This window comes from Mauremys mutica, chromosome 1 (assembly GCF_020497125.1).
Source record: "Mauremys mutica isolate MM-2020 ecotype Southern chromosome 1, ASM2049712v1, whole genome shotgun sequence".
NCBI lineage: Eukaryota > Metazoa > Chordata > Testudines > Geoemydidae > Mauremys > Mauremys mutica.
Genome location: NC_059072.1, coordinates 40,985,413 through 41,005,780, shown reverse-complemented (window position 1 = coordinate 41,005,780; position 20,368 = coordinate 40,985,413). Strand labels below are relative to the sequence as shown.

General features: G+C 41.2%; 1 protein-coding gene across 3 annotated transcripts in view; it reads right to left on the bottom strand.

Moving 5' to 3' along the window:
- GRM8 (glutamate metabotropic receptor 8) overlaps window positions 1-20,368 on the bottom strand; it is a 525,047-nt gene that overhangs the window by 65,197 nt on the left and 439,482 nt on the right. For all 3 annotated transcript variants that reach the window (XM_045001072.1, XM_045001074.1, XM_045001073.1), the window contains one exon: window positions 3,435-4,370. In XM_045001072.1, the coding sequence (XP_044857007.1) occupies window positions 3,435-4,370 (936 nt within the window). The remainder of the gene's footprint in view (window positions 1-3,434; window positions 4,371-20,368) is intronic.

The window sequence follows — 20,368 nt, the reverse complement described above, 5'->3', positions numbered from 1 at the left end:
CGTAGAGCCCTTTTTAAATATTGGCGTTACATTAGCTATCTTCCAGTCATTGGGTACAGACAGCGATTTAAAGGACAGGTTACAAACCATAGTTAACAGTTCCGCAACTCACATTTGAGTTCTTTCAGAACTCTTGGGTGAATGCCATCTGGTCTTGGTGACTTTTTACTGTTAAGTTTAGCAACTAATTCCAAAACCTCCTCTAGTGACACTTCAATCTGTGACAATTCCTCAGATTTGTCACCTACAAAGGATGGCTCAGGTTTGGGAATCTCCCTAACATCCTCAGCTATGAAGACTGAAGCAAAACAAATAGGAGATACCAAAATATTTTCTACCTAAATTGTGTGCTCCTTAGTTCTTGGAATGGGCAACTGCATACGTGTATATGATCTTTCCAGATAATATATTGGTTTCTACTGCTTGTTGTGGGTATCAATAACATTTAGGGGATAAGGAAGTGCCCATCAGGAAAAAGGGCCTGCAGCAGAGCCCAGTCTCTTGGCAACCTACCCAGTGCAGCTGGCCTATAGTGGGATGCCTGAATGGCTACACCAACTGATTGGCTGGAAAAGTCAGCAGACTGGCTCTTAATTCCCATAGCAGCACCACCCCCATCACTACCACCACAGCGACTGCTCAAAGCGTATCCCATAGCTGCAAGAGCTCCTGTGCCTGCTTGCCCCCAGCCCTGCTCTGGGCCTGTTTCAGCCTTGGACCCAGCCTTGCCTGTCTTGCCTCACTCCAGGTTAACTGGTTCTGACCCTTGACTCCAATTCCTGATTTCTGACTCCAGCTCTGACTCTAGCTCAGGCCACTAGGCCCCTGATTCCTGCTCATGCCCCAGTCCTGACAGTACCCCAGAACACTTTCAGGGATGTTTTAACTATTTATTATTATTTATTATTATGAATAGGAGCATGTCTAGAGATACAGATGCTGTAAAATACCAGTTGGGAATAGATTTGTGATGTAAAGACTGCCTTGCTCAATTTTATTCCCTTCAGCATTTCAAGAATGCAACCCTTGCTCTTATTCAGTGCTTTAAGTTCCCTAATTTATAGCTAGATTCCCTTTGAACAAACTCAAGCCATATAGCCAAATAATATGAGGGCTCTAAAATAACTGCAGACAAGGTTCAGGGTGATAAGCACCTCAGAAACCACCACTTCATTTAATTTATCCCCTCATTTCCTTATCAGATAAAAATAGGTATACAAAAAGCAATTCCAATTACCATAATTCCAATTACCATATTTTATAGTGTATTAGCTTTCTTTAGAACATGCATCTTTAGAAGTTCTATATTAACTGAAAAAACTACAAGTAACTTTGCCTGAGTATATTCAGACACTTATTATATACGTGAGCACTAGTCATTACATTTTTGTCCCATTTAGAGAAACAATTTAATTGCATGCATGCTTGAGCTATTGTGATGATGTCCAGAAGGCTCGGTGTGGAAACATGTTTTTATTTACAACAAAAAGCAGAAAGGCTGAAAGAATTATTTGAATTGCAAAACTACTGTATTAGCATTTTAATTTGTTTTTTCCCCTCCTGAAAGTCATTATATGAAGAACAAGAATAACCGATCATTTTTAAAAAATGCAACAACTAACTAACAAAGTTTAGTGACAGAACCCAGGAGATTTAGTTGTGTTCATATGTCCACTTTGGGAGTAGACATAAGAAACCAAACAGAGGGATTTATTATTCTCCTCTTTAGAAGTGGAGAGTGTGTCATTTCTTGCATCAAGTAAATGTGAACCTATTGTGTAAATTAAAAGTCATTGTGGAACCACCGGCTAAACAGCATTTTCCATTATCCAGAAATACATTTATTTAGTCACAAATACCATCCCTTGCTAAACTCAGCATGCCCTGAATGGTAAAACATTCTCTTTCAAATAATAAGTATTGCATCTCTATCCACACAAGTCTTTCCTGACTTAAACCTATACATAAAAACATCAGCATTTAAACTCTGTTCATACATATGATTATCAGCTAAAAGTATTTCCGTGTTCCAATTATTAATGTCAGAATTCTTCAGCTTTACTTACTGCACCTACGCTGTGCCACTAACTTAGGGCTTAATTCTCCATAAAATATTAATGGCCATTCATTCTGAACAAGGCCATGCAAGTCATGGCAGGTTACAGATCTTGGCTTTGTGGCAGTCTGACCTATTCAGCAGTGAGCGTGCTTAATGCTTTTTTTTTTTTAAAGAAACCTGGGTGAAAGCCACATTGATCTATAGAAGGGAAAAAGATCATACTAATGAGCTCTGCTCCCCCTGAAAACTTTTACGCCTGAATCAGCAGGTGTTTTATTTAGTCACACAATAACACTTTGAATTTTGAAGCCAAGAGGGTTATGCCAGCTGAAAGCATGTAGCCGTTTCCATATACACTGATGGGGATAGATTCTGTAGTCCATTTTCTGAAAAATATTTTGGGTATTTTAAAAAATAATTTTTTTAAAAATCACCCACTAGGAGTGGGAGCAGGAGGAAACTCTGGTTCAGGAATTCATACCCTACATTTCTGCTTTTCAAGATTTTCCAAACCATTTTGGTGACTGATCTGTGTTTTATTGTTCTTTTCTAGCAGATCTGCCATCTTTCCCAATGTCAGCTGGAGACAAACTCGCATAGCTGACATGTCTCTGTCTTCCCATTAGAAGCAAGAGAGATAGAGTTAAATGTTTGCGATATTGTATATGGTTCTCCCTAACTGATAAGGATCTTGTCAACTGAACAAGGAAGAACTGACCTCTGAACATGTTAGACTGAATCTCTCATCAAAAGAGCTCATTTTCATGAGCCTAATTTCTCTAGGAGCTATTAATTAATTAGCTGAGCCCTTCTGTAAGGTTTTATATGAGATCAATATTCAATTTACTGGGCATTTTTCCCCCATATTTGTATTTATTTGTTTATTTACTTACTTACTTACTTATGTGTGTGGCTGACAGGTAAAGGTAATGACTTTCATTCTACCCAAACATTCTTCTTCATTATTTTTGACAAGTGTAAGTAGATCTTTGTGGATTTTTTGAAATACATCTATTTGCATCAGATCTGTGCTAGGCAGCAAACATTTATAGTATTTCATATAACAGACTGAAGCATCATGAAAGGATAATAATACGCATTAGTGGAAGCAGTCATTTAAGGAAAAGATGTATCCAGAAAATGACCAAGCTATTATGGCAATCATGTCATAGTCAGATCCCAGATCTTGTTACAAAACCCAGGAAATGTATCTTTCCAGAGAACACATGCCATTACCTTCCATTTCCTAATAGTCTAGGAATTTGTGTTCACATTCAGAATTAGTAATTTATAAGACTGAATTAAGGTAATTTTACAAATATTGTAATGGAAAAAGGCAAGTTAATATTTGATTCTTAATTTTATTGTCACTTACCTTCTCTGTGGACTGCGCAGTACCAAAAAAGATGGGAATAAAAGCTAACCAAATTATGCAGGTGGTATACATAGTAAATCCAATGGGTTTTGCTTCATTGAAGGTCTCTGGAACCCCTCTTGTTTTAATAGCATACACAGTGCATGTGACCATCAAGAGAATACTGTATCCAAGGGAACAAATGAGAGAAAGATCAGAAATGTCACATTTGAGAACTCCCCTGGCATTTTCTGGATCAAGTGTCCTCTGCTCTCCATAGTCTACTACGATATGTGGTGGATCAACAGCAAACCAGATGAAGACTCCAAGAAGCTGCATGGATATGAGGCTGAAAGTGATCACCAACTGGGAAGCCGGGCTAATAAACTTTGGAGCTGTGACAGATTTTTTACCTTGCTCAAATATTCTGTGGATTCTATTAGTTTTTGTGAGCAAGGCAGAGTAACTGAAGCACATGCCGAGTCCTAAAAAGAGCCGTCGAAATGAGCAGATCACTGTGTCCGGAGCGGCAATCATTAAAAAAGTGATAGAGTAACAGAGAAAAATCCCAGTCAATAGCACGTAGCTGAGTTCGCGGCCAGATGCCCTGACGATGGGTGTGTCATTGTAGCGGACAAATGTCACGATGACAAAGGTGGTTGCAATAATTCCGAGAATAGCTATGAACACAGGCACGATGGCCCAGGGAGAATGCCATTCTAGTTTGATTATTGGAATAAGCTGGCAATCTGTGCGGTTGGCATTTGGTCGCTTATTAAATGGGCACAGTTCACAGGTGAGCTCATCCACTTGGTAATGGTACCCTTCACAGCGTTCACAGTGCCAACAGCAAGGCACTCCCTTTACTGTTTTCTTTCTTTCCCCAGGTTTACAGGGCAGGCTGCAAACAGATGCTGGATGAGTATGATCTCTGCTAGCCCACTGCATGTCTTCTACCTATGGGTATAAAAAATTAATGAGCCTTCCATTTTCCTTCATTTATAATATCCTAATCCTGGCCACAGGTTTGTCATAAATCATGGTGTGCTGACAGTACAAATACAGTTTACCATAATAAGAAACCTGTTTCTTTCCCTTATATTGACTTTATGAAAGTGTTAAATGATTGTGCCCAATAAATCATTCATGCCATGGGCTTGATGAGTGTCATTAGTTTCTATTTACCTCTTTACTGCTGACCAAATTGACATCTGTAAACAGATTTATTGACTCCAGGCTAGTTTAAAAGCAAAAAGTCCTAAATAAAGAAGTTTATAAACTAATCACATGCAAGTATAAATACCAGTAGTTTTAAAACATTTAATTAGGAAATGTGGAGTATGTGGGTTTGGAATTAATTTCTGGTACTGCAAAAGGACAGATTAAAATCTCCATGCATCAACTCTGACAGAATGGAAAGGATCCATTTCTATTTAGACATAATGCTATCTCTTCCAAGGAGAACCTGTTATCTGTTTATATGTTTTCATCCTTCAACTTTTGCTTGAAATGCATAAGAATATCTTTTTCCCCCATTTCTAGTAGGTAAAAATGTTTATACACCACAATATGGTTAATAATTTAAAGAGATGTCACAGCTGCACTTCAGTCCTCCTGGTTTAAAAAATCCCAATATCTTTTTATAGTTTAAAATTCATACACGCAATGCAACCTTGTTTCAAAAGGCCCATCAATCCTGGATCTCTCCACTGTGACATATAACAAATAGGACGTCTCCCCCACAAAAAAATAAAATAAAATCTGTAAAGAAAACTCATGAATCTAACAAGATTCTTGCTTAACTTCTGCACCTTGGCCCAGATTCTGCCACCTTTACTCAGGTTGAGTAGCACTTTGCTCCACAAGGGGTCCCACTGATTTAAATAGAGCTACTTACAGAGTAAGGTGTTATTGCAAGGATGGCAGAATCTGGCCCTTTCCTTTGTGCCCCATCCTTCATGCATACATTATTTAATTAGATTGTAAACTCTTAAGTGCAGGGACTGTGTCTTCATACTTGCCTGTAAAGTGCCTAGCACAGGTTTGGATTTATAAATTGTATTTATAAGTAAAACAACAATAATAAACTTCCATGTGGCATGGATGTTTTCACCTTCCGCTGGCAGAGGACAAAGTAAGGCCAGTATGGCAAAGGTGATAATTTTGGCCTTAGCAGTTCCAGCAGTATTGCCACAAATTTCAGAGAGTGTAAGGCAGCTGCTTGACAGCCTCAGTCCCCTGCCTCTAAGCAGCCAAGCACCAGCCATATAGACACGTTGACTTGACAGTGGAGCCTCTGTTCTACTCTTCTGTGCCATAGGGGACCTTCTGGTTCATTTTATTCGTCACAGCAAAAGCGCCCAACTGTAATGATGCATCGAACATAAACACACTCAAAGTCTCTAGGGCCTAGATCTTCAAAGGGATTTTGTCATCTAACTTCCATTACAGTCAATGGGAATTTAGGTTTGATGATCTGGGTCTAAGGGCCTGATGCAAAGTTCACTCAAGTCTATAGGAGTATGTCTACCCTGTAATAAAACAGTTGTGCCTAGCCTGTGTCAGCTAGGGTTGCCAATTTTCTAATTGCACAAAACCAAACACCCTTGCTCCGCCTCCTGCCATGCACCCCTTCTCTAATACCCTGCCTCCATCACATCCTGACCAATGGGAGCTGCGGAGTCAGCGCTCAGGGTGGGGGCAGCACATGGAGGTTCTCTGGCCGCCCTGCACCTAGGGGCCGGACATGTTAGTCGCTTCTGGGAAACTGCGCAGAGCCAAAGCAGGAAGAGAGCCTGCCTTAGCTCCTTGTTATATCCTTGTGGGCAGCCAGTTTAGGAAGAAATCACTTGAGGCCAGACAGCAGACAGCTAACAAAACCACCATTTTATTTACAGACTCAAAGAACTCACCCAGCCGGCTGAAGCTGGCTGAGCTATCCCCTAATAATCTAACTCAGTTACCATAGGAACCAAAAACCATGACAACCAAATACACAACACTCCTCTGCACTGCTGACTGGACTTTTAAAGGCCCAGTCAGCAGTGCTGACCGGAGCCACCAGGGTCCCTTTTCAACTGGGCATTCCGGTCGAAAATTGGATGCCTGGCAACCCTAGTGTCAGCTGACTCAAGGTCATGGCAGTGTTCCCTCTAATTTTTCCCACACGTGTACGGAATGAGTTTTGTTATGTGCACCAATATGGAAGTGATGTGTGACCTGCATATTAGTGCACATAACAAAATTCATGTGGTGGGGGTGGGGCCAACGGGTTCAGAGTGTGGGAGGGCAGCTCAGGGCTGGGGCAGGGATTAGGGTGCGGGAGAAGGGGGTGAGGGCTCCAGAGTGGGGCCAGGGATGAGGGGCTCAGGGCTGGGGCAGAGGTTTAAGGTGTGGGGGGGAGGTGAGGGCTCTGGCTGGGGGTGCAGGCTCTGAGGTGGGGCTGGGTATGAGGGGTTTGGGATGCAGGCTGCCCGGGGGCTACAGCAGGGAGATAGGACTCCCCCCCAGCTCTTTGTCCCCAGAGAAGCACCTGGGGTGGGGGAGAGAGGGAGAAAGAGGCGCCTCTCCCCTGGCTGCAGCAGGTCCATGCTGGGGCTGGGGTGAGGCCGAGGGAGGGACGCCTGTCCCCTGGCCGCTGCGAGTCTGAGACAGGTCCCTGCTGGGGCCAGCAGGAAGAGGAGCCTCTCCTCACCATGGCGGTCTGTGCTAGGGGAGCAGCATCTCGCCCCGCTGCAGCCCTGAGCCCATGCGCAGGGTTTAATAGGCAACTGTGCAGTTTAGAGGGAACTTAAGTCATGAGGCTCAGGCTATGGGACTGTAACATTGCAGTGTAGACTTTTGGGCTCAGGTTGGAGCCCAGATTCTGGGATCCTGCAAGTGGGGAGAGTCCCAGAGCCTGGGCTCCAGGCCAAGCCCAAACGTCTACACTGCAGTGTTTTAGCCCCACAGCCCGAGCCTCTTAAGCCTGAATCAGCTGACACAGGCCAGCCAACACGGGCCAGCTATGGGTTTTTTATCACAGTGTAGACATACCCTAGGAGTCTTAGGCTATTCTACAGTCCTCCTGAATCTCAAGACTAGCAATCATACTATTTTGGGCAACCTAATACATCTAATGAATGGAATGAAGGGAAAGTGTTGCTATGAATTCTGAATGATAAATAAAAGTACAGTATTAGCACTTTTACCTCGCATTGGTGCAGTGAGGATAAATACATTAAAGACTGGTAAGGTAATGGAGGGGGGAGATACAAATACATCATTCATATATATATCACTTAAGTACTTCTGAGTGTTTCGCTTGTTTAGCTGAGCAAAATGGGTACATGTTCTTTTAATCTACAACTATGCAATATTTTACAAAATTTCATCCAGCCCTTATCACCGTTCTTGAATGTCCCTCAAAACTCTTGCAGTTAGTAAATACATTTCAATGTCTCAAAAGTTACATGATCCAGTGACAACAGTGGTAATAAATGCCCATCTTGAGAAGGTCACTAGTAATGATTCATATTATAGTTTTCATTCCAGTAGATCTGGCACACAAAATATGTACCACATAATTCATATTATGACAATATAATGCTACAAATATTGGAAAAACTCACCAGAAGAGCAAACTTGCTTCTTTTTTTCTTTAAAAAAAATGTAATCATTCCAGTCTTTTAAGCCTAGAATTATCTAAAACAAAGTGATCTTTCCAGGCTCAAAAAATGTACGTAAAAATAGGAAATATTCAATATTTGAGGCTGGGGAGGGTTGGTATGTTTTATCCCCCTATTTCACTTTATTTCTCCCCAATTTTCCTGCCTGAGTGATTGTTTTTTAGGCTAATCTCATGATTAGATTCATAGATCCAGGTTGCCCCAGACATGGAAAAACGGTCCCTAGCAGACAGGAAATTCTGTGAGTCTCTGCTTATGGGATTGTCATTGCATTATTATACCTTAGGAGAAAGAGGAGGTTGCTCCTGAAGAAGTAGTAAACAACTGGGCCTTCTAAATCCAAGGATACCCAGTGATCTTCAAAGTCCTTTTCCCTTCAGAGACTGTCACATGAAGCACTGCTTCTATAGAAGCCATGATCCCATGGATTTGCCTGCTGGCCATTTCTCCCTAACCTCCCTTCAGTATATATATATTGCAGGTGGGAGATCACTCAGCACAGGGGGACATACACATGTGTAGCTGATAATTTAACTTTGAGGTGCTTTAGAAATACCTTAGATATATATCAGATAAGTAATTCTGAGAGGGCCAGCATGATCTTACTTGGGTATTGCTTGTGGGTCTGGGGGAGGGTACAATACTGCAGAAAGCAACTGTTCCCACAGCTTTGCTCCATCCCACTCTACCACCTCTTCCTCCTCCTCCACTGCTAGGGATCCCTCCAGATCACTCAGAGACCACTCCCATGGAGGCAAAGTGAGAGGGGGATGATACCACAGAGCAAGTGTTACTTCTCTTTGGATGTCCCCAGACATCTGCTAGAGGTCCCCTTTACTCGCAGAAAAGGAAGCGACGGTCCAGCTTACATAAATTAAAGACTGAAAAGACATGTTTCTGTACATCATCTAGCTGAATCCCCAGGTACCTATAAACCTCCAGTATGCTATGTACTTCATATATTTTAAAAACTTTATTTTACTTAATATGAATGTATTGAAGTAACTCAGTACATTTCACAATGGCCAGAGTCTGTTACAACACTCTCAAAAGCCCTTGCAGTTTTTCTATCATAAAGTGAACAATATAAAAATTTATTAAACACCCCAAACCTCAAGGCATAATCAACTCAGAAATTAACAGTATTGCATTTTACTCTTCACTTAACTGGAGACCCACTGGTTATAAGAAAAGATAGTAAGATACAAAAAGGAGAGCGGAGAAGAAATGGGACAAGACTTTCACAATTGTTTGCCTAAAACTAGGTTCCTAAATCCACACTGAAGCACTTAAATAAATGGTCTAATTTTCAGAATTGATGAATGTCCATAACTTCCACTGAAGTCAAAGAGAGCTGCTGGGTGCTCAGCACCTTTGGTAATCAGGTCATTTATGTTGGTGTCTAAATACGGACTTACGGGCAGAATTTTCAAAAGTGCCTAAGGGAATGCATTTAATTCGATTCATTGATTTAAATGCAAGTTAGTCTCCTTACATGCTTGGGTGCTTTGGAAACTCCCTCATGGCTCCTATCTGCATTTTTAGATGCCTGAATGCCTTTAAAAATCTCATACAAAGTGATTTAGGAGCTTAACTTTACACTCTCATTTTTTAAAAACTTGGCTTAGAAGAATAAAAATAAAAATAACACAAAAAGAAGATAGGAGAGAGGAGAAAGAAGAGAAAGTGCCAGTCAGAAAAAATAATAATTAGTGTACCACTTCTGGGATTATTTTGCCCACTCTGAACAAGAAGCAACCCTTCTGTTGCTCAGAGTCTGCTAAAGTTGGCTGAGGCTCACTCCGATTATTTGATAGTCCTTGGTAAACTTCATTTCTGGTATGCTCATTTTTGTTACTTACATTTGTGTGTGCCAGCTGCTTAGTGCTCTCAACTACAATGTCATCACAAGACCAGGCAAATTATTATCTTAAATCCATCCTAATCTGTTGCACATGTTAGGTGTGTACAGAACAGGTTTGCTCAGATTTTATTATTGGTAATAGTTTAAACCTGATTATTAATTTTATTTCAGTAGCTCCTCTGAATTTTCAAATCAAACTCCTTGATGGATATTTGTGCTACCAAGGGCCTGGTCTACACTGCGGGGGGGGATCGATCTAAGATATGCAACTTCAGCTACGAGAATAGCATAGCTGAAGTCGACGCATCTTAGATCGAATTAAAATTACTTACTTCATGTCCTTGCGGCATGCCGCATCTCCCCCATTGACTTTGCTTCTGCCTCTCACCGAGCTGGAGTTCAGCAGTCGACGGGAGAGCGATTGGGGATCAATTTATCACATCTACACTACACACAGTAAATCGATCCCCGATAGATCGATAACTACCCGCCGATCCGGTGGGTAGTGTAGACGTACCCAAGATGTGTCTAAAGTTCCCTTAGCAAAAAGGCATTAGATGATGATCTGCCGTTTTCCACTCTCTTAATGATTATCCGCATAATAACCAAAAACAGAGTATATAATTATTTCCTTAAATTACAATATTTGTTCGTTTCAGAACTAATTTGTCAGGACACAAGAGAATGTGCCTTCCTTGCTATTTATACTGGAATAACCATCATAAAAATCAACTATGTAGGAGATGTGTGCCTGATGGAGTTGTAACTTGTTCAGATTTACAGCCCTAACACTCATTATATCAGCTAACCAGTGAAAACACTGACTGAATGAAGTTTCATAACAACACTGAGTAAATAGTGCCAGCCTTTTATGAATATTACAATTATATTTGTTCTTTAACCTCTAATAACAAAACAAAAAAAATGACGCTGGGAGAGCTGGGTTAATACAAGGCATGATCTGTACATGCCACAGTACAGCAGACAGCAGGCATATTCACAATCCAGCACCTTCATTCCTTTAGCAACTCAGCAACTAATTTAATTAGCAATGCTCTTAGAAACTAGAGACCAACCATTAATGTTGTTAATAGGTTGCATAACAGATTTTTGAAGCAAACTTTCCATCATTAATGAAAACAGACAAAATTCTGCCCTTCCTCAGATACTACAGTGACCTATGACAATATCGGAACCTGGATAGAGAGAGAGAGAGAAACAGATTGATCTTATTGCTGGGGCAGCCCCGCTGACTTTCCTGGGAAGGACAGAATCTGAAGAATAAATCATGGTTTTATAGTGTGTTCATCAGGGCTTTATTTAAATAATATTGCAAGGCCCGTAAAATTGCTTCAGGATATATTATATTATAATTTATAATTAGGAAATTACCTTGTATTTCAACTATTTAAAACATTAGTTCAGAATCTGATATTTACCCAATGATAATTCAATAACAGAAAGATATTTCTTTAAGAATAGTGCTGTAATGAGCTAAATAATACTAGCTATAGACAGAGGAAGTCGTACATCAGTAGTATCTCTCTAGGATATAAATGGTGTATTCTCATGTCATTAATGGAACAAACAGTCTAATGTTTTCATTTAGAGTCAGGCAACTCAGTTCTTCAGAAGCATCAAGACTTCTGGGTATCAGTTAATGTGGCTTTTAAAACATATTCTAATCCTGACCTATAAAATTGACCAAGAATTAAAATGTTACCCACAGCTCTTTCTACGAGTTTTGCTTAGTTCTGTCACAGATCCCTACAATTATTTCTTTTCTGACTAAAGGTTCATCAGTGAAGGGAAACAACTCCATGATATAATACAATTTAGTCTAATATTTAGCCTTTTGCATTCTATAATGGATCTATAACTCCCAAAGTACAAGTTAAACTCTCTCATGTACCTTGTCCAACCAAGTAATTTCAAACATAATATTCAGAAATTAAACTGAAACTGGCTCACCAAAAGTGAATGTAATTCATTACGAGTCTAAATATGATGATCATTGGATTTTGCCTCCCAGCCAGTTTTTATAGCTCCCAAGACAGGCAGGGTATACTTATAGGCTGAAATTACAAATATTTAACTATGGATGTGTAGACAGGAAACAAGTCAAGGGCAACCAATCCATCAGAACGCAAACAGAGTCAGAGATAAAAACTGTCAGGAATCTGGATTGCCAATGGCAGTGTCAAGTCAGTTTCATTACTAACTTCACCATGTTTGCTGTGAAATGTCGGCCCTTGACCGCACTGCCTGATGTTTTCCTGCACATTGAATATTGGTTGTCATTTCCTGGATGCCCAGGTTTAGACTTCTGCCTAAAGCTTGACAAAAATGTTAGTTTCTAGCTGGTCTTCTACTTTACTACAATCAGTTATAAAGTAATCCAGTCCTAAACAAAGCAGACTGGATGAAGATTCTGAATGACAGAATCAAATACAATTATCACTTATGCACCAGCTTGGAATGTTGTGAGAAATGTCATTATCCCCATTTTAAATCTGGGAAAAGAAAAGCATGGAAAAACTAAGTCATCACATACAGAATCGCTGTTAGAACCAGGATGAGAGATTAAGACTTCTGTTAACCCACTAGCCCACAATTCTTCCTAGGCAAACCACTGAACCTCTCTATGGGTACTGTGGCAAACCCAAGACAAATAGCTACCATGGGAGGGGTAGTAATTAGTCCCAGAGGGGTTAAGAGGCCTCTCCCTATCTATTGAGGAGAGAGAGCCATGGAGAAATAAGGTTCAGCTGGAACAGGGGTTACCAGGGAACTAATTAGGTTCAGCTGGCTCCAATTGCTGGAGACCTTTTTAAACCCTCCCTGGCAGGGAAGCAGGGGGTGGGGAGTGAGAGAAGCTGCCAGTGAGTAGGTGCAGCAAGACTCTGAACTCTTCCAGCAAGGAAGACTGCACTCTGTCCCCAGAAGGGGAGAAAACCAGTGCAAGGGACTGACTGAGGAAAGGATCAGCCAGACCCTGTGTGACCTGGAAGAACTTTGCTTTGCCCAAGCCTGTGTCTCCGAGGCAAAAAGGGTCTGAGCCAGCTGAGGAGAAGCAGGTGCTTTGCCACAGTACATCTACATTTTGTGCTGCAGGTGTATATTCCAGCTCAAGGAGACATACCTGCACTAGGCATGTACTCAGGCTGGCTTGCCCACCCCCCACTGTATTTTTCAGCACACTAGGTCAGTCAGCACTAGCAAGGGTATGTCACCTTAAGTTGGAATTTACACCTCCAGCTCAAAGTGTAGACAGACCTTACTACCTCTCAGTTTCACTAGATGTAAGATGGGGCAAAGATATTTACCATATGTGAAATCCTGAAAATATATAAGATTTAAGATGTCCCCTATTACATGTAGGTAGGTCAGTAGGAATTATCCCCATTATTTGGCAGAGAGGTACAGAAAGATGAACAGACAATAATGTGTTCTAATGGAATTTGTATCGGACTGAGAGTCAATAGGCCTGGGTTGTGTGATACTAGTTTTGACCCTGACTTCCTTTGTGATCTTGGACAAATAATGTAACCTCTTTGAACCTCAATTTTCCCATATGTTAAATGCAAATTCTTACCCCACTAGCCTGGGTGTGCTTTCACAGGGCTGGGAGCAGTGGTCACCTTCTGAGGCTGGAGCAGGGCAAGAGGCCTCAAGTGGGAACAGCTAAGGTGATGTTCCCCTCTCCTTTCCTTACCTCCATTTGCCTTCATTTTGCCTTCAACCTATGGAGCTACTTCTTTTCACATCCTTCCCCTTATGCTGCAGGGCATGGTTTGGAGAGGGGAGGTCACATGCTGCATCTGGATCCAGGTTCTGGGGCCTGTCCTGCTTACTACTTGCTTCCATCGGGTGGTGGGGATGGGTGATTGGCTCCCATTTGGTGGCGATGATGAAGCGTGAGGGGGTTGTTACAGTTTGTTGTCTAGGTATGGTAGCCATTGTGGGCTCCCTGTTTCAGTCCTGCCCTGAATCAACCCAGTGGGCTGCCTCAGCATTGGTCCTGGGAATAGCATTATATGATAAGGTGGTGTGCTGCTATGCCTCATTCAGCTTGTGGTTCCCCTTATATTATTTCTCCTACCTTCGATGTGGAGCAAGGGAAAAGGTCAGGACTCTGGTTTCCTATCAAGGTCACTGAGAAGATCTGAAGGTTGCAAGGGAGCATGGCCTGAAAACCAACCCTTGGGTTTATAATCCACCAAAGCCATTGGTGCCCACTGACATTTGCATTGGAACAACCCTTCTGGGTACTTTGGGATGGCAACTGCAGCTAGATATTAGTTTTAAATAAAGTTGTGGCCTCTGCATTTAACCATATTATGGTGTCTCTGTCTTATTGTTGCTGTGTCCATATAAATAATAACATCTACCAATTGACTAAAAAATATCTGTAAAGTTCTGTATCAGAACAAAGTAATATTAAAGCCTGACAGTGATAGAGTAATTCTGGACAACTTGATTCACGGTCATGTATTTAATACATTAGACCCCAAAGCCTCTGGAGACCACCATGCTCTCTTGACTTTTTACAAACCTATTTATGTATTTTCAGAACCAAAATGATTTTCAATCTTTCTCAAACATTCCAATAGAGTAAAAAGAATGTGCATGAAATTTTGAAATAAAATTTGATTATTTTAAATGCTCCAATTTCACAAACTTTTTTTAACTTATAAACAGAAAAAAACTGTAAAAACAACAAACATGAATTTGTGTAACCAATATTTCTCCCAATATTACCACAAAAGCAGCTTGGGTAGATAAGGACAGTTGTGGTATCGAGACTGCTGACAGGATATTGAATTAGAATGATAATTGAATGTATTCATTTGACACATATATTCATCAGCTATATGGCATGTTACTAGCGGATAAAAGGTATAAATTGTTTTTGGTTGCTGGTATTTGTGTGGCTCAATTTTTTCAATAGATCCATTAGTTAGAAAAAATAATATGCTTTGCTTCATCTTATGCTTCTGCCAATTGTTTTTCCTTTGTTGCTGCTTGTTTGTTTTATAGTTACATTTGTGTAGATGAAAAATTCTCCATATTCATTCCTCCCACAGCAAAATAACTGACTGCAAGTGTGCAATGAATATATTTTTGTGTATTCCACTTGACACTGTATGTCCATTGTGTTTGAAACCCTTGCTTAGAAATCAGCAAAACATGTGAAAGGCAATTCATTTTGTTGAAAATAACCTGTGAAAATTAACTTTTTTCCCTAGAAGTTACAATGGACTACAGAAAAAAGTAGTCATTACTTTTCATCAGAATGGCCATATTGGGCCACACCAATGTTACATCTACCCTGGTACCCTGTCTTCTGACAGTAGCCAGTGCCAGATGTTTCAAAGGGGATGAACAGAACAGTACAATTTTGTGTGATTCATTCCCTGTCGTCTAGTTCCACCTTCTGGCAGTTGGAAGTTTAGGAAAACCCAGGGCATGGAGTTGCATCCTTGACCCTCTTGGCTAATTGTTGGTGATGGACCTATCCTCCATGAACTTATTTAATTCTTTTTTTAACCCAGTTATACTTTTGGCCTTCACAACATCCAGTGGCATTGAGTTCCATAGGTTCTCTGTGTCCTGAGTGAAGTACTTCCTTATGTTTATTTGAACCTGCTGTCTGTTAATTTCATCAGGTGATCCCTTAGTTCTTGTGTTATGTGAAAGGGGTAAATAATACTTCCCTACTTACTCTCTTCATACCGTTCACGATTTTATAGATGTCTAGGTTGACCATATTTTCCTAACCTGAAAACAGGACACTGGGTAAAAGATGGTCAGTGTTCAGGTGCTGGCCCAAGCTTTGCCATACGGGGCTGACCTAAGCCACCTGGTGTCGCTGCTTGCCTGAGCCAAGCCACTTGGCATCGCCATTTGCCTGAGTTCTGCTGCATGGGGCTGGTGTCGCTGCTCACTGGAACTGACATCACGGATGCCACAACTTTTTTGACAAAACTGGACATTTGTCCTGTTTGCTCTTTCCTGAACATTCTTCTGAGCCCCCGAGCAAGACTAAATGGAACAAATGCCCAGTTTTGCACACACACCAAAAAAAAAAAAAGTCATAACTTGGACAGGGCTTAAAAAGCGAACTGTCTTGGCCAAAATTGGAACTATGGTCACCCTATAGACAGGGGTGAAAGTAACCTAAGCAGGGTGCCCAGAGTCCTGAGCAAGGTGGTGGGAGGGGCAGCTCTGGGCCTCTGGAAGGGGCGGGGCCGGGGCCAGATTCCCCCAGCCAGCCCTTCAGCGCTGCTGGGCCTGCACTGCCCAGGGCTCAAATGGTGATTTAAAGGGCCCAGGCTCCTGGCCGCTGCTGCTACCCCAGGGCTCTGGGAGCAATTTAAAGGGCCCGGGGCTCCAGCTGCTGGTGCACTAGCGGTAGCAGTGGCCAGGAGCCCCGGGCCCTTTAAATCACTGCCAGACCACCACAGTAACAGCAGTGCTGGGGCTGTGGTGGTGACTTGGGGGGAGGAATAGCTCAGTGGTTTGAGCATTGGCCTGCTAAACCCAGGATTATGAGTTCAATCCTTGAGGGGGCCATTTAGGGATCTGGGGCAAATTTCGGATTTGTCTGGTGATTGGTCCTGCTTTGAGCAGGAGGTTGGACTAGATAATCTCCTGAGGTCCCTTCCAACTCTGATACTCTATTCTATGATTTAATTTCTCTATCTATGGAAGATATTCCATACATCTAATCATTTTTATTGTCCTTCTCTGTCCTCTTTTCCAATATATCATTTCTAATATATCTTCTTTGAGATGAGGTGACCAGAATATTTTACATATTTATCCTTGCAACACAATAGGGTGATTTTATTATACCAATTCTAAAAATGGGGAATTGAGGCAGAGAGGCTAAGTGACTTGCCCAAGGAAGTCTGTGATGGAGGAAGGACTTGAACTTGGGTCTCCTACATTGATAGTGCCATAACCACTGCCTGCTCTTCCTCCTGTGATTAATGGGGATGTGGGTTGGTTTCAGTTTCCCCAATGTTCATAGGTGGATCAAAGTGGTAGAAAGAGTGAAGAAATATTAGGATCAGGCGGTAATAGCATAGAGAAGAAAGGAGAGAACAAGGAGGAGTGAGCAGGGAAAGGGAAAAGGATGTCAAAGCTGCCATCAGGAAGATTGGTGTTGCCAAAGATGAGAACAGCTACCAAGAAGGCAAAGAAGGGTAGGTAACTACTAAGGAGAGTAAACAAATAGGAGAGGGTAACCACCAGAGAAATTAAGGGGAAGGGGTGAGGTGCCTAGATAGAGAACCACCAGGAGAGGACCCCAGATGAATGAGGCTTATATTACTTTTTTATTTTATTCATATTTTGATCTCTTGAGAGGTTACTTTGACGTTTGCTTTCTGCTGCTTCTTGGTATTCAAACTGGATTTTAGTGATCTAAAGTAATTTCCCCAATGCTCCAGCATAAACTGGTAGGAAGAGTCTTCAGAAAAGAAAGCAGGGAAGATATACTGGCATTAGAAAAGGTTCTGGGAAGGGCAACTAAAATGATTAGGGGTTTGGAATGGGTCCCATATGAGGAGAGATTAAAGAGGCTAGGACTTTTCAGCTTGGAAAAGAGACGAATAAGAGGGGATATGATAGAGGTATATAAAATCATGAGTAATGTGGAGAAAGTAAATAAGGAAAAGTTATTTACTTGTTTCCAAAATACAAGAACTAGGGGCCATCAAATGAAATTAATGGGCAGCAGGTTTAAAACAAATAAAAGGAAGTTCTTCTTCACACAGTGCACAGTCAACTTGTGGAACTCCTTGCTTGAGGAAGCTGTGAAGGCTAGGACTGTTACAGCGTTTAAAAGAGAACTGGATAAATTCATGGAGGTTTAGTCCATTAATGGCTATTAGCCAGGATGGGTAAGGAAGGGTGTCCCTAGCCTCTGTTTGTCAGAGGGTGAGATGGATGGCAGGAGAGAGATCACTCGATCGTTGTCTGTTGGGTTCACTCCCTCTGGGGCACCTGGCATTGGCCACTGTTGGTAGACAGATACTGGGCTAGATGGACCTTTGGTCTGACCCAGGACAGCCATTCTTATGTTCTTATGATTAATCTGATAACTTCACACTGAAGCAAGCATATGAGAATGGGGCTTCATAAAATAGACACAGAAACCCAGCAAATGTCAAATATTTGCAGGTTTGATAATTATGTGTGTGGCAGTCTGGCAAGCCCTAAGAACCATGCATTATAAATTTTCTGTGCTCACTGGAAATGCATTGACACGCAGCTTTTATAATTCAAAGAAACCAATTATTTAAACTCTTAAAGCATGAGCAACGATTTCTCAAAAAATAAACACCAGAAACCAAAAAACATTGTACACAGCATATTAGCTTCTGTTCTCATCAAAAAAACTCTTATCCTCTCCACTTCCCTTGCACTCAGTATCCACTAGGATTAATAAAGCTATATTGAAGTGCTGCTTATCTTATGTTCATAATAAGAAACGATTTTGATGAAAGAAGAAAGCTGGAGTTAAAAGGGAGACTAGAGTGGAGGAAGAAAATGTGGTGAATAGAAAGGAATTAATGTGAGTCAGTGGATGTACATCTCTCACACCCCTAAACACCTATGGTGGAATCCTGGCCCTACTGAAGTCAATGGAGTTTGCTATTAACTGCCGTGGAGTAGGATTTCACTCCCAGGGCCCAGTCCTGCAATCCTAAGCCATGAAACTCATGGCAGCTGCACATTATAAAGTGGAACACATCATGGGCATTTTACATGGGGAGCATATCATATCACTGCACCACAATCTGCACTGTCTGCCTATTAGCTCCCAGGTAGAAATTGTTGGTTTTAAACTGAATGGCTTGGGACCTCATTACATAAGAGCCTGCTTCTCTCCTCTTGTGAGAGGGAAACAGCTAAGTGAGCAACAAAAGCACTTGAACTAACACCCTCTTGGTTTAAAAAGTAGGCGGTGGTAATAAGTCATTTTCTGGGACAGAGCCTCACTTTTGGAATGCATTCCCTTCTTCGGTCTGCCAGAAGCCAGATTTGTAAACCACCAAGGGAGGCTGCAAGGATCATCTTTTCCCCTCACGCTTGTGGGGAAAGGGCAGGGTGCAGTGTAGTCTGGTGGGATGTCAGATAAGGAGTTACTGGTATTGCTGTAGATAAGTATTACTGTGGATTTTTATGGCATTCCAGGATGCATTTTTCTGTGTTTGTGTATGATTTATATTTTTGTAGTTGTAAATTTTAATTGCCATAAAAGCACCTACAGTGGGAGAGAGGTTCTTCACTTTCAAGGGAAATACACAAAATTACCCTCTTCTACTTAAAGTTTTTATGCCCCAGAAGTATCCTACTCAAGTTGCTCTCAAGAGACTTTAACTTGGTACATAACACATTTCCCGTGGAGTATTCTCAAAGAAAATATATGACCGCAAATGAATCATAGAGAGTAACTGCAAGAATGGACGCATCTTATCTATTATACTTCTGGCCACGGGTGCTGGAACAATTTGCATAGTGGTGCTGGGAGCCACTGAACCAAACTCCAAACCCTGTATATAATGGAAACCACTTCAAACTTCATACTTAACTTTCACTACCACTTGAACTAACCAGCTACTACACCATCTTTCTTTATTGCACGTTTTTTTTTTGGAGGGGGCAGAAGGGAGGGAGTCAAAGGAGAGAAACGAGCTGTTTATTTATATACTATGTTTCAACTTGAAGCATTTCACCATGCTAAATCCAAAGATTTATATATTGATATTACTTTAAGGTGCTATCAGCTGTCACTATAGTAAAAGTCATATTTCTTTTTTTAACTACATGCCAGTTCTTTTTAGTGAAAAGTCAGATCTTCCTACTGTAATTAGCTCCTGATATGTCAGTTCTGCATAGAAAAAAGAAAATCACATCAGCCTTTTAAACATGATTCCAGGGCTGGGTGAACAAACTGGATTCAAACATCTGAAAAGCCTGAACTGGCTCAGAACTGTGAGACAAATGTTTGTTTGTATTTTGAGATTTCAAGCTGCAAAGGAAGAGCTTGTTTTCAAGTCTGTATTGCCACTTATAGTGAAGAGTCAATACATATGTTGAAAATTTTACATTGGGACTTAGTGAGGTGGGAACACAAAAAACAAGCAAGAGAAACTAATTTAAGCTAGAGAAAATATTGTCAAGAAGATTTACTAGAAGAAATATCTTTTTGCTATGGATAAAAGACAAACATGAACAAAAAGGTAGAGAAGACTCAAAGCATAAAACATTTTGAGCTGCAATAAAAATTAAACAACACAGATGGGCTAGAGAAACAGTAGTAAAAGTAATACATTCTGATGTCGCATTGGAGACCCCCAGTTAAAAGTGTTCAGGCTCTGACACTAGAGACCAGATATATCACAGAGGTT